Below are 13,977 nucleotides of genomic sequence, written 5' to 3'. Positions count from 1 at the left end.
CCGTCTTTCCGAGTCGTCACGAAACACTAGTCTTCCTCTGACCTGAACTATATACCATGAATTCAAATTCTGCAACTAAACTATTCAACGCTTTTTTGTTGCGTATATATTCAAAACGTATATAATAGCATCAAAGACATGTGCTTATATAATAATTTACTTGTATTTATCGGCCCAAGATATATGTAAAATAAATATATAGTATGGTGAATTAAGTCGCGGCATAAAACAATGGTAATTGGTGATTAGGTACGTAAATATTATAAAAAAATGGTGAGAGCAAGAAACACGGAGCCTGACAGGCATGAAACCCGTCGAGAATTGGAGTTTACCCACTTGGCTATCTTTTGTAAGTCTCGTATCTCTCTGACTGTTTATACCTAAATTTTTGAACGCAGGTTTTCTGTTTTCTAACATTGTTACTGTGGGCTTTTTGACTACATTCTCTCTTGTGTTCTGCAATTCGTTCCTTTCTTTTTTTTTTTTTATAATTCCCACTATTAGTAATTAACTAATTAACATCTGCTTATATATATATATATATGTGTGTGTGTGTGTGTGTGTATAGTAGCTGCTGGAACATTATATATTTATTGGTAAATCTAATTGGTTTCTTTTTTAAAAAAATTCTCAATCCGGTGGAAGCAAGAATTTGCATGAGTGTCTGAAACATTTTGTTTGGTAATAGGACCACTGTTGTCAAGTAATATTCTGTCAATTAGATTGGTCTACCGTTATTGACAAAAAAAAAAAAAGAAAGGTTATTTAAGTAACTTCCTTTTATTTTTGTTTAAATTACTTTTCATTTTGTCTCTTTGAATATTTTTACTTTTCAAACAATTAGTAATAATTTTTCTATGGATTGTTGCGATTAAAAATTTATATTTTATTATAAATAAAAAAAAATGCAATAATTACATTTATGATATGTGGGATTCATTATATCCAAATAATAATTTAGGAGTTAATTAAATATATAAAAGTTGGGTTGGGAAATTTAATATATTCCTCGATTTTCCCACCGTCTCTCTTCGCATAATTGTGTCTGGGAACACAGTAGATCTCGCGATTGGCAGCTTGTTGGGGTTGTTAAACGGTATCGTCTCATGTGGGGACCCGACCCGAAATCCAATTTAATTAAGAGGAGACAAGAGGGAACTCAACGCTATTCATCGTTTTCCTCGTGTATTGTAAGTCTATCATCCCTCCACTTCATTGGAGGGAGTCACCATTTATGTATACATATACATTTATATTATGTTTCTTCGCTTATATACGTATTGCATATATATATATATATAGTTAGCATGTTTTTAGCTTCTTGAGTTCTGTAGTACCCCTGGAACATATGTAGAGAAGCTCTAGCTCCATTCTAACCATGCATTCCACCATATCTACGCTTTTCGTCTTCCTCTTCCTCCTTTCGTTTTTCCATGCATGTGCCGCTCGCCATTTTCGACCAAGTGAGGATTCCTCTACTTGCTCCAAGGTCCATTTTCATCCCTCCTCCCTCCCTTTCTCTCTCTCTCTCTCTCTCTACATGTGCATATATATTTACATGTATATAATATGTACGTATGTATAAATTTGGATGGTACTGGTATGTTGCAGGGATTTGAGAACGTTAATCATCATCAACAGAAAATAGATCCATTAATATCGGAAGAAGATGATGATGGACAAGAAGGTACTGATGCGGGTGCAATGATGCAAGAAGAAGCCGATAAGGAGACATCGAGCTCAGAATTCATCAATGGAGTAAAGAAGAAAATGAGTAACAAAGGAGAAATATCGTCAGGTGTTTCTTGGCACGTTCCTCGCAACAATCACCACAATGAGCTCATCCCTGGCTTTTTCTCAGATTATTCAAACCCAAGAACTCGTCCTCCTTCACATAATTGAATTATGTATATTATATACGTAATATATATCTTCATCTGGAGTTTCTTTCCTTTTCTAGACATTCATTTTCAGTTTCAACCTTTACCAGTTAACATATGTATACGTACTAATAGAGCTAACTTTATATTCATAAGGCTGGAACATGCAGGAATTGATGAGAAATTCTCTAAATTCTCTAGTAACGTGGGTTTGCTTAAGCCACCAAGATTGATGGAGGTAAACTTCAATACTACCGGTATATATATGTATGTATGTGTGTATATATATATATATATATGGCTATGAGCAGGTGGTTGGGTCTTATAGTACCAAAAGCGAAAAGTGATAACGATGAAAAGATCAGGGTTATGCATATATACGATCCATCTTCCATGTGATCTGCAGGAGACTTTATAATAAACAATTTCTTTTTGTAAATGTATTAGTTCCAATATTTTTAATTAGATAATTAAGAATTATTTTTAATTAATCAGATATATTTTTAATAAAATTTAAAAATAAACTCAAAGTATCCTAACATTTAAATTTTTTTTTAAAAAATTAATTAGTGATGTGGGTAAGAGGAGGAAGTCAAAAGTCAAGCGTCAAGCGTCAACCATCACATATATGCTATAAAACGCTCTGTGTATAACTTCCGTACACCATTGTAGCCATCTTTTCCCAAATCTCTACTGTTCTTCTCCACCCACCAACCGGCCCCACCAATACATACACTCCATATGCTTATAAAAATGACGAAGACCTACTCAATTTTGCAGAAGAGATTGCATGAACTCGAGGCTCTTCTCAACAAAGCCCTTTCTCTCCCCCTCGAACATCGTCCCACTCAGACCTACTCTCAAGATATCCAACAACGATTCATCTTCCTCAACAACCTCCTCACCGCCGAGATCGCCTCCAACCCCAAGCGCCCTCACCACTTGCCCCACATTGCCCGACGGCTGACGACGCTCCAGTCAGCCTTTAACGACTGGCTCTCTTCGGAACCGGCGCAGCCCGACCACGCGGAGACGGCGTCGACTTGTTCTTGCACCGAGTCTTGTGTAAACGACGACGGAGATGAAGCGGCGTCTAATATGAGCGATGAGGAGGAGGTTTTCTTCGAGGACGAGACGGCTGAGGGTGAGGAAGAGGAGGGGAAGAAGATGATGGTGAAGAGAGAAGAGAAGGAGATGAAGAGGTGTTTGTTGGTTCGGAGAATTGGGGTTTTGGGTGGTGGGTTCTTGGTTGTAGCAGGTTTGATGGGTTATGTCGTTTTATTATTTTCTGGTTGTCTTCATGTTGCACAGCATCAGTCTTTTCTTACTCCTACTTGACTCACGTACATTCATGTGGTTGTGTGTGTGTGTGTGTTCTCATCTGTTTAATATATTCATATTGCTGTTTTTCGCTTTCTTGTATTGTAGTGAATCTGGGATGAAAGTGAGATTGATCCTTCACCATTAAATTAAACGTTGTCGATTCAATAAGAAAACTCTTTGTTTCATATAGTTTCTGGGTCTCGAAACGAAAAAGTACAAGTTGTAAATCTTCGACTAAATAAATTTACAGATTATCGTTATCTATAATGAAAGAAAACACTTGTCAATATTTCAAGAAAATCATAAAATTGAACTTGTTCGCTTTCCAATTCAAACTGGGCTGCGTCAATGCCCCATAGAAGGTAAGTGTCCGTACATTGCTTGCATGTATTTTAAAACGAAAATCGAAATTCTATCATCGTAGCCGCAACTCACGTGGGGTCACATCTCACGCCTCGCCATCATGTTGTAATCGCACTACCAGATTCCCTTGTCCCCTGTAAATTTTAAACCATTCCGAGGACATTTCCGTCTATTCACAACACCAGTTATGCGGCGAACCTCCTTTCTTTATCCTCCCCGACTCACATCGCAGCTGTTTTAATGGCTTTGAAATTCCAGTAATACCCCTCTTCCACTCTTTTTTTGACTTCCTCGTTTTGATTCACAGCTTTGTCCGCTTCTGCTGCCAAGCATTGAGCCAGTTTTCTTTAATAATAAGGCTATGAAGATTGGTTCATGGTGACTTTCCCACTTCAACCCTAACTCCTTCCCTTTCAGCATTCACTGGTTCGCTCGGTAACTCAAACAATCATGAGCCGATTCAGGAGTATTGAGATCACAGACCCTTTCTTCCCTCCCGTCTTCACCAGAGAGATCTCCATTTTCGCGCCAAAATCCCTAGTTTTTCCCTCATTTGTGGAAGAAGAGCGCGATTTCAGCTTCGCTCTTGATCTCTTAAACCCCTGCCCTAACCCTGACCCCTTTCAACTCTTCGACACCGTCACTGATCTGATCCAAATTGAGCGAACGCCCTCGCTTTGCTCCTACAAGCGGATCCAGAAGCGGGCGGTGCCTGATTTTGCACTGCAAACACTATGCGACCGAGTGTCTGCGCTCGAATCGAAGTTCGACCGGCTTGTCAGCACGAGGACCTGCGGCGTGAACCGAAAGTACACATGGACAGCTGAGATCGACGGGCCCGTTGAACGTAAGTATAAATGGACGGCGGAGATCAAGGAAGGGAAGAAGAAGAAAGAGGACGAGGAGGTTGTCGTGGTGAAAAAGGCGCCGATTGGGAAGAAAAACTATAAATGGACGGCTGAGATTAAGGGGGAGAAAGAGGATGGAGGGGTCTCACGGACCTACACCTTCAAAGCATCAAGTGGCGATTATGCCAATGAGTGTACCAAGTTGGAGAAGAAGGAAAAGAAACACAAGAAAAAGGAGAAGAAAGAAGAGAGCGAGACGCGTGTGGTGGAGATTGAAGAAGGGTCTCCTGATCATGGGGTTATCGTTTTGAGACAGGTATACAGACTTATCACTTTCTTGCCTTGGTTGAAACTAGAGTATTTCTACATTTTTGTTCTGGGATGATATTTTTTTTAGTTCTGTTTTGACATTTAGTGTAAGGCATATGTCGATCTTCTTACATTTCAGTGGTTGGGTTGTGGGTCAATTATAATGCATCTTGGATTTTGAAAATGATAATATATATAATGCAGCTTGGTTCTTTGGCACTGTACTGTCTCTATCGGGGTTTCTTAGTGGCTAATTAATAATATGTAAAACTGCTATTTTTCTACTACATGAAATTTAATGATGTATAAGTGGCAACAAAGATATGAAATGCTATTAGTGCAGATTTAATTATTCAAATATTAATATTGGAATAGAATTGAAGAAATTTTCAAATTTTAAGAATTTTTTTTTATTTTAGTGTCTGCAGTTCGGATATCCTTCATGTGAATCTATGGTTCTGTTCCTAAAACAACAGTAAATATATCCATTTTCGTGCACCAAATGGCCATTGTTTGGAGTATCATGCACTGGAGATAGTAGTTTTAGTACTAAAGCATGTCAAGCTTTAAAACTTCTAAAATTTTCTTCTGATTTAATTTTAAATTGGCTATTATACATGGTTAAATTCGTTGTATATAATGCTTCATTCAACTCTGCCCCTTAGATGATATCTATGGCTGTGTCATGCGTGTTCTCTTTTCATATAGCTCATCTCCGAGGAGACCAGGCCTATAGCTTATTTTCTTAGGCAAGAGGTGATTTCCATTAGTTACCTGCTTTTGAAAGGTGTATGTGGATTTTGAAACAGTAAAGGAGTTTAATTTAGGAGAATGTAAGTGTGCATCATACCGAAGTGTCATGGAGGAGCCAAAGTGCAAGTTTATACTTCTGGAATTGTTGGAATTTTCGGACAAATTAAGTTTTATGTAAGTGAAGGATTCGTTGATTATGTTTTATGGAAAAGGTCATTTCTTAAGAGTGTTGGGGATGTTATGTTTTCTTCTATATGCTGTGATTTCGTGTCACCAGGGGAAACACTTGTTAGCCTGTGCGTAGTACCATTTTATGAAGGGCATATTAACTTAAGTGTACTTTTAACTTTTACCTCAATTGGCATTGTATACTTACAATTGCATCAAGTTACACCCAATAGTTTGCGAGTATCTAACAATAGCACCATATACTCTAATTTTGTTAGTTTCCACCTTAAGAAGATCTACAATAGGCCTTTCTGTTATTGTTGGATAAATGTTTTCCATATTTTCCAATTATGGTCATTAGTGAAAACACAAATGTAAATTTTGAAGCCTTTATTAGTTGTACTCACTAGAGTCATAGTGTGCAAATGGTGTAAATATTCTTTTCTAGCATGGTTGGTGGATGCTAGAGAATGTTTATTTCCATGTATCTGATGTTAAGGAATCTTTTATAACATCTTCTCAAAAGGAATCTCTTAGAATATGAACAGGTAAAAGTTTGGGTTTGTAATTCATTTGCTTTCCGCAATATAAAGGTTCAAGATTAAATGTAGTTTTCATGGTTATAAGAGTAGATATGTAGACTTTTATTTTGAAATTAAAAGCTAATGAAATATTCCACATGCGTTACCATTTAGTAATCTACATTTTTGGATAATATAATGGTACAACTGATGAATATAATAGAATGCTAGATTATGGAAATCTTAAAGCATAAGTTTTCAACTGACAAAAATAGAAAAAAATTTATACTATTTTTGATATTTTGAAATGCAAAGTGTAAATTGGGTGTAATTTGAGTCCATAATACGAGCTTATGGTTTTTTTATATTAAAAAGTAATGTCCGGGAGATTTTGATTTGTGAATCTTTTCACACATAGCTAGTTCCAATTTGATCTTTGTGCTGCTATTTACGTTCTTTCTGTTGTTTTGAAGCATTTTTAGTTGGTTATCTTTTTTTTGAAATGAATTTTTAGTTGGTTATCTTAGCTACTGTTTCTGTACATTCTCTTTCCTTCCTTAATAAAGCTTCTCTTTCTATTAAAAAAATATTTTGATACATAGTTTTCGGAGTTTAGCCATATATTTGACTGTTTAATGGTTTCTTAGTGGCAATCCTTGTAAAAGCTTAAATGTTTAAAAGAAAAGATCTAAAGTTAGTTTGGTAATATTATTTCGGAAAAAAAAAAAAAGTTAGTTTGGTAATGTTGGTTGAACTTCTGTTGTTACGATGAAACCTTTTGTGGAGAATTGGAATCTCATTATCTCATAAGTGCATCATCTAAACCTTCTTTTGTGGAGTATTGGAATCTCATTATCTCGTGAGTGAATCATCTAATCTATTGGGCTTAAACTATTCTGTATTTGATCTGAACTAACAACTGGATTTTATACTATTGAGTTTGCAATTGAAAAAAAATCTTTCCCTCAATGCTCATCTAATCATTTTGTTGAAAACAATATTTTTTTTCTCTTATACTGTGGAAAAAGGCTTTTGCCAAGAGAGCTGGAGCTATTAAGAACAGGAAGGGTAAGAAAAAGGAATTGTCTCCACAAGATGCTGCATTGACGATCCAGTTGACTTTCAGAGCTTATCTGATTCGTAGATCAAAGGCTTTACGGGCACTTAGGGAGTTGGCAATTGCAAAGACGAAGTTGAAAGAGATTAGAGCCTTATTCAACAACTTCTCTTACCGCCGTCGTGTATCCCGAGATGCAGAGGAGCGGCAGAGGTTTTCTGAGAAAATTATTGTTCTCCTCCTAACTGTTGACGCCATTGAGGTAACAAAATCTTTCTCCCTTATCTGTCTACTTATGGATTTCTGTTTGATGTCAATGTTATTTGTTCCACTTCATTAATTTTAGGTGGCGTTGGATAATTAATCTGCTCTAACTGTTTAAGAATTATCAACTCAAGAAAAATCCATGCAATTGTACATTCCAGACTTCCTAGTAGTGGTGCATACGTGTTTAATTATAGGAACGAAGTGTCTGGCAGCAACCCAGCAGAATCGGTCCTCAGTTACTTAGCTAATTGTGGTTAATTAGTTACAATCCTAGGATTAGTTACATTGTGGCCCTTAGTACTGCCTCTGGCAGATTTGATTTTCTGTTTTTACTTTTCTGCAGATTTGCCTTTTACTTTTCTGTTATTGCTTGTTTGTTTTTATCAAAGTAGGGAATGAGTATAAAAGAGCAAGGAAACACAAAATGAAAACAACAAGAAACACTTACCTAAATTTCATAACAGAATGAGCAACGTTTGTCTATCTTTTCTCTACTCTCTTCTTTCCTTCTTCTCTTCTTCTTTCTCCACCCTAAATGTAAACCTAGATTTCTTCTCTAACCAGATTCAGGATCAAGGGTCCTGAAACAAAGTTAGGGATTGTTCATAAAATATTGTTAGGTTAGAATTAACGATGTATCATGTAATGTTTGTGTTTGTTCCATTTGGTACACTTCCAAATGGTTTCAAGAACATCAGAACAGAAATTAAAATTTGCTCTGCCAAATGCGTATTTTTTAGATGGAAAGGAATTATCATTAGGTGTTAAGGAGGTATCGCCCATGGTAAACTGTTGAACATGTTGAAAGCTTGAGACTGTGATTATTCCATCTAATCTTAGTTGGCATTAATCTTTGCTTGCTCCAAACTGATAACAGCGCTATTGTGGACCATCTTCTTTTTTTGTAAAAGAAAAAGGCTTTTATAACATCAGGAGTTATTTTTTATATTGTTAATATTAATCTGTTACTATATATTTATTTCAAAAAAAAAAAAAAACATTATGAGCGATGCAAATGCCATACATATACTTGATATCTAGAAACCAGAGTTTGGCGATTGTCTAATTCTTAAATTTTGCAAGAGTTCCTTGTATCCGTTGTTATTCTAAATCTTCCACCGAGCAAATTCCGGACCTTTTTCTCCATACCTTAGTACTCTTTATCACATTAGGACTGTACAAATGGAAAATGCCACAGGTGTAGTTTTACATTCAGAAATCTGAATTGGATTTTTAACTTTTGCAAGGAGTTCATCTTGCAATCAAACTGCATATTATTTGGAACCCTTTAACCAAGTTGGTTTTGATGTGTTATATAGGGAGCTGACGTAATGGTGCGAGCTGCAAAGAGATCAATGGTTGATGAATTGGAAGCAATGCTTGATGTGGTGGATCCCCAGCCCCTGGGGAAGTCACTTTCCATGAAGAGGAGGACATTCGACATGCCTGATAGTGTCATTCGGAAGGAAATTGCAGATGGAGTGGCACAGGTTGTTCAACTGCTTGAAGGCGAGGAAAATAGTGCCGAATATATTGGTGCATAAGAACTCAGGTGTCAAAACAAGTAATCTCTGTTTAACGTTCCTGCTTTTCTGGTTTAAGACGTAACCCCCTAGTTTTCGGTTGGAGAAGATCCAAAAGGCATTAGCTGTTTCCCTTTGCGTTGTAGAGCGAGTGCATGTATTGCCTGAACTTTCTTCGATTAGGTTGAAGAAAGTTGTTGTAAACTGGTTTTTATGTGTTTGTACCGTTTGAAAGCTTAAATATTTGTATTCCGAGTTCTCAAACTTCAAAAGCACTATTTAGCCTTCGGCGTGAAGCCAAGATGTTGAAATAGCCCTGTGCTGCTTGATCATTTTTAGTTTTGACTGAATATGATATATGCCCTACTCTTACTGCCAAAGTTGGGCAAATGTCAAATCCATTAATTTTGATTCATTAAACAATTTAATGACATTTAATTACTAATTCATGGTTGTTTAATGAATGATTAAAACGAATACAAAACATTTATTTATTTTTTATTCGCAGACGAAAAAGTAAGCAGCCCTTGAGCTTGAAAGCAGCCAGTCCCTATTCAGTGGCAGCAGCCGGGTACTTTCAAATAAAGTTGTCACTCTGCCACTTCCTTATTTTGGTGTGCGGCCTACAGTTTTTCTCTCGTAGAAAACATACGTACAATTTATTTGAATATATATAATATGATCAAACTATAATGCAGTCAATTTTGAAGTTGCATGTGATGGGTTTTCTGAGACAAGTAATTCCCAGATTCCACAATCTCATAAAACTAGAAAAGATATGCATATCTCTAAACAAACAACACCAGCAATTAATTAATGATTAATTAAGAAATCATTGATGGCTGCAATGACTTATCAAATAAAATACAATACAACACGCATTGCTTATATAAGATGAGTTAATTATATAATAATAAGGTAGCTTTTGTGACTTTTCGAACAAGTCATAGATGACAAATTGTGATCTTACTTGAATTTAATTATTAATTAAAAATTTATGGCTGAGTCATTGCCTTAACCAGGGAAAAACTAATTATAATCATAGAAGAATCTAATTATGGGAAAGATTCCGATTCCATTAAAAAATTAAACGTGGCAATCATAAAGAAATCCCAAGTAGACATGATTCAATTACTTGGAAACTAAGACTTTTACCCTTGGCTATTTTTTATTTTTTATTTTTTTAAAAAAATATATAATAAATTTGGTATTTTATTAATTAAAATATTCAGTTAGGTTTCTGCGACCTAAAAGTTCGTTGCATGTTAGTGGCTGCGTTTTGTACATATAAAAAATATCATTCGCTTCATAAAGTCAACGCATTGACGAATTTTCTCAATTTAAGCCCTTTTCGCTGAGTAGATACATACGTGGAATGTTACTACTTTCCAATTACATTGCGATTACGAAATCAATGACGTCAAAATTATTTTTTAAATTGTCATGGTGAATATTAAATTTTATTAACTTTTTATATTTATATTATTTAATATTTTTTATAATATTAATTTTTCGTACGACACCTGTCGAGCAAGCATGTGAATACTCTTTCAGTTAATTTCTTCTAATACATTTTTTATATTGTTCAATTTTTATTTTTTTAATTTGAACTAAGCTTATTTTGCATCATATATTAAAAAAATTAAAACATTATATATGGAAAATGATAATTTAAAAATAATCAAAGACTATATTAATAATTAAGAATAACATTTGTTTTCTTTAAGTAGAATGAATTTAATTGATAATAAAAGAGAGTCGTGATTTATTTACTTACGAATGTAATTTAATTGCTTGCTTTTATTCAAAAGTCAAGGGATTGTTCCATATTTATTTATATACATTATGATTTTTTATGTATTCATTAATTTATATTCATGAAATTTATGATGCCTCACCTAAAAGCTATCTTACTTTTTTTTTTTTTTTTTTTTAAAGTAGATAAATTCCACATAGCCGCCTCTAAAAATTCAACCACGTATTGCTTTTATTAAATTTAATGGTATACCTACCGACTTATTTTACTAACAGAGTTCCAAAAAAATTAACATAAATTTAAATTTTGTTATGCAAACCTAAAAATCAATGCTAAAATTAAAATTATATAAAAATATTTAAAATTCTCTCCATAGTAATTTTTAATTTAATTTTTTTTTATATAAATTTAAAAAAAAAAATAAAATTATTTTATTTTTTTATTTTTTTTAATATCATTTAATTGCAATATAGTATAACGACATGTATTAAAACATGTGTTAATTTATTATGAATTTACTGACATAGTATTCACGTTAGCAAATATATATAAGTTCTATTAATTTTTTTTTTTTTTAAAAATCCATTTTTATCTCCCAAAATCAACCCTCATTTATCCCTTTTCATAGCCCTCATTGCCGTCTTATGTTTTAACTCGTCTTCTTCAAAGTTTTAACATCCTCTTCTTCATCACTTAAAATTCATTTACAATAATTTCTAGAGGGTTGCACTTTTTTCTTCACCCTCGTTTTTTTTTTCGATCGTCCTTTTTGTCACCTTCTTTTTTTCTTTATTTTAGGTGAGTCTTTATTTTTATCGGAACTTGACTTTTTAAACTCTAATAAACCTTATTTCGTCAAAATTATTGTCATGCTGACCACTGTTATAATTATATATATATATAGTTATATTTATCTACGTTCATAATGTACCTGTAATATGACATTAGATATACTATTAACCAGTGTGTATTATCTTACAATAATAGAATATAACATAAATTAACCGAAAAAAAATATGTATGAAAGTATTTATTTCAAGAAACAATTCTAAAATTCTATCCATTTTATAAGTTTGAAAAAATGGATATTTTTAATAACGAAAATCTTATTATATGTTGAAAATTTCTTATGATAATTATCAACGACTAAAATGTATCTTAATGCCCGAAAGTTAAATAGAGTGGCTTGAGCCAGCTATCACCATAGCTTGCCTGTCATATTGCATCACAGTCATTTAGCAAATTTGATATGTATTCAAATTTATATTCATTATTTGATTTAAAAATAAAATATATAAAATAAAAATTATATTCAAATTACCTTACTGGATTATAATTTAATACATAAGATTAAAAAAAATAGATTAGTAAAAAAAAGAAAATTACGCGGTGAAGATGACGCATGAATCAATGATTAAAAGCTAACAAAGCCCAGATCCATCAGTTATTTTCAATTGTTGACTTTAACATCACGTCAACACGTATCTCCCCGTGCGCCCCACCTCACCCAATCTTAATTACAACCGAAACCTTTCGAATTAAATATATTTTATTAATTATTTGTCACGTACCCATTAATAATAACATTATATTATATATATATATATATTTTTTAATATAACATAAAAGTCATGACACAAATTTGAACTTTCAAAAAAAAAAAAAAAAAAAAAACAAGTGTAAGTATTTAGCATTTAATTAATAAATTATTATTATTATATTTTCATTTAATTAACGTACATTGAAAAATGTTGGTGAGCCCTCTCCACCGATTAACTTTTTGGCATCTTTCGAGTCTTCTCCCACCCTCGGAAATTTCCTGTAAAAGTCAAGTTGATTTGCTCATTAACTTTATGCGTAAATGAGTTAGAAAAATTAAACAAACATTTTCGTGTAACAATTAAAATATTATATAGTCAAAAATTTTGATTTTTAATTCCGTAGTAAGAAATTTCCTACAACGCTACTCAAAATTATTCTCCTTCCAAGCTGTAAAGGAAGTTTCCAAAATTATTATATAAACAATAGTCAAACTTTGACCACAATCCGAAGCACTCTTGTGAACTACCCTTTTTTTAAAAAATTTATTTAATATTTACATTTTTATTTATTATATGAGAAATTTCAATATAAAGTTTTTGTTTTTTGTTATTTTGACCCAGTAAATTCAACCTTCTTCTGTTTCTCTCCGGGTTCGCTTGGGCCCACACGAAGCCTCTCATGACCGATACCCGAAAATACTATTATAATTACTTGACCATTAGCATTTACCGCCCAACGGCCAAAATAATAATAATAATAATAATAAAATAATAAATTAAGCTGTAAAGTTTTCGTTAAAAAATAATTAAATATTAATTAGCGTTCAAAATTATTTATTAAAAAAAAGCGTGCCCAACTACATGCGCAATAATTAAATATAATGCTTTCCTTTGAACTGGGTAGTTCACATCTCCGTGGTAAATTTATTTTAATTTTTTTTTTTAAAAAGCAAAGGTATGGATTATTTGTCTTTTTACTTTAAATAATTTGTGGATATAAATATTTTATCTGTTAATAGAAATTTGGGGTTGAGAAAAATAAGAATTTAAATATTTAATTCGAATCAAATTATTATTATTTTTTTAATATTTAGAATTAAGAATTCGCATTAAAAAAAAAAAAAAAAATTCTCAATAAGTTTGATTTATCTGAAGGTGCCTCCGCGGACACAAACATACATATAGAAAAGGCTAAGGTACGTGAGTCGCTGATTTGGACAGCGTCCTCTCACCCAATAAAAACTCGATACGTGTCGTGGGCTGCCACATGGATTATCTTCGTGCCTATAGATATCATCCACGCACGAGGGTGGACCCACTTTCTGTTGCCCTCTCATCAAATCGTGAGGCTAGTATTTCTTTGGCGCATGGGGCCCACCTCCTGCCACGTGGGACCACATGTTTGGTTATTATTCAAGCAATGACCGTCACCGACCGACGACCACCCAGCTGTGACTGAAAGCGACGGTACATCCCTAACTAGTCCAGCACGTACGTGGAGGGCCCCGCTAGTAAACGTGGCCACATCAGCCCCGAGTCGATCACAGGTGTCTTCACGCGCTCAGGCCGCAAAGTCTAACTGCCACGTGTAAACTTTTTCACGAGATTCATGTGGGTCCCGGCTGTTTGGCCGTTTTTATACTCTCCCCCCCCCAAATTAGCTCCTTA

General features: G+C 33.9%; 2 protein-coding genes across 3 annotated transcripts; both read left to right on the top strand.

Moving 5' to 3' along the window:
* The first annotated feature begins 1,075 nt into the window (after window positions 1-1,075).
* LOC148239725 (uncharacterized) lies at window positions 1,076-3,388 on the top strand. 2 transcript variants are annotated; one of them, XM_088211023.1, is made up of 3 exons: window positions 1,076-1,489; window positions 1,612-2,118; window positions 2,451-3,388. In XM_088211023.1, exon 3 carries the CDS (start codon window positions 2,622-2,624, stop codon window positions 3,216-3,218), a length of 597 nt encoding a protein of 198 aa, XP_088067149.1. In that variant the 5' UTR covers window positions 1,076-1,489; window positions 1,612-2,118; window positions 2,451-2,621; the 3' UTR covers window positions 3,219-3,388. The 2 variants fall into 2 exon arrangements, with proteins under 2 accessions (XP_088067149.1, XP_088067148.1); XM_088211022.1 differs by having other exon boundaries at window positions 1,078-1,489; window positions 2,661-3,388.
* A 462-nt stretch (window positions 3,389-3,850) lies between these two features.
* Window positions 3,851-9,325, top strand: BAG7 (BCL-2-associated athanogene 7). The gene is made up of 3 exons (XM_022053490.2): window positions 3,851-4,730; window positions 7,194-7,484; window positions 8,809-9,325. The coding sequence occupies exons 1-3, from the start codon at window positions 4,017-4,019 to the stop codon at window positions 9,031-9,033; spliced, it is 1,230 nt and encodes a 409-aa protein (XP_021909182.2). The 5' UTR covers window positions 3,851-4,016; the 3' UTR covers window positions 9,034-9,325.
* The last annotated feature ends 4,652 nt before the right edge of the window (window positions 9,326-13,977 follow it).

The sequence above is a fragment of the Carica papaya genome, chromosome 9, assembly GCF_054855325.1.
Source record: "Carica papaya isolate Zhongbai chromosome 9, ASM5485532v1, whole genome shotgun sequence".
Classification (NCBI taxonomy): Eukaryota; Viridiplantae; Streptophyta; class Magnoliopsida; order Brassicales; family Caricaceae; genus Carica; species Carica papaya.
Note: the sequence above shows the minus strand (reverse complement) of the source record. Positions and strands in the feature narration are given on the sequence as shown.

What these genes read in the sequence shown, in the direction of transcription:
- LOC148239725 (XM_088211022.1), top strand. Translation starts at nt 1,906, where the DNA reads ATGTATATTATATACGTAATATATATCTTCATCTGGAGTTTCTTTCCT. An exon ending in AGCCACCAAGATTGATGGAG is followed by an intron (nt 2,119 to 2,660) that starts GTAAACTTCAAT and finishes TCAATTTTGCAG; the next exon opens with AAGAGATTGCATGAACTCGA.
- BAG7 (XM_022053490.2), top strand. Translation starts at nt 4,017, where the DNA reads ATGAGCCGATTCAGGAGTATTGAGATCACAGACCCTTTCTTCCCTCCC. An exon ending in GGGTTATCGTTTTGAGACAG is followed by an intron (nt 4,731 to 7,193) that starts GTATACAGACTT and finishes CTGTGGAAAAAG; the next exon opens with GCTTTTGCCAAGAGAGCTGG. An exon ending in TAACTGTTGACGCCATTGAG is followed by an intron (nt 7,485 to 8,808) that starts GTAACAAAATCT and finishes TGTGTTATATAG; the next exon opens with GGAGCTGACGTAATGGTGCG.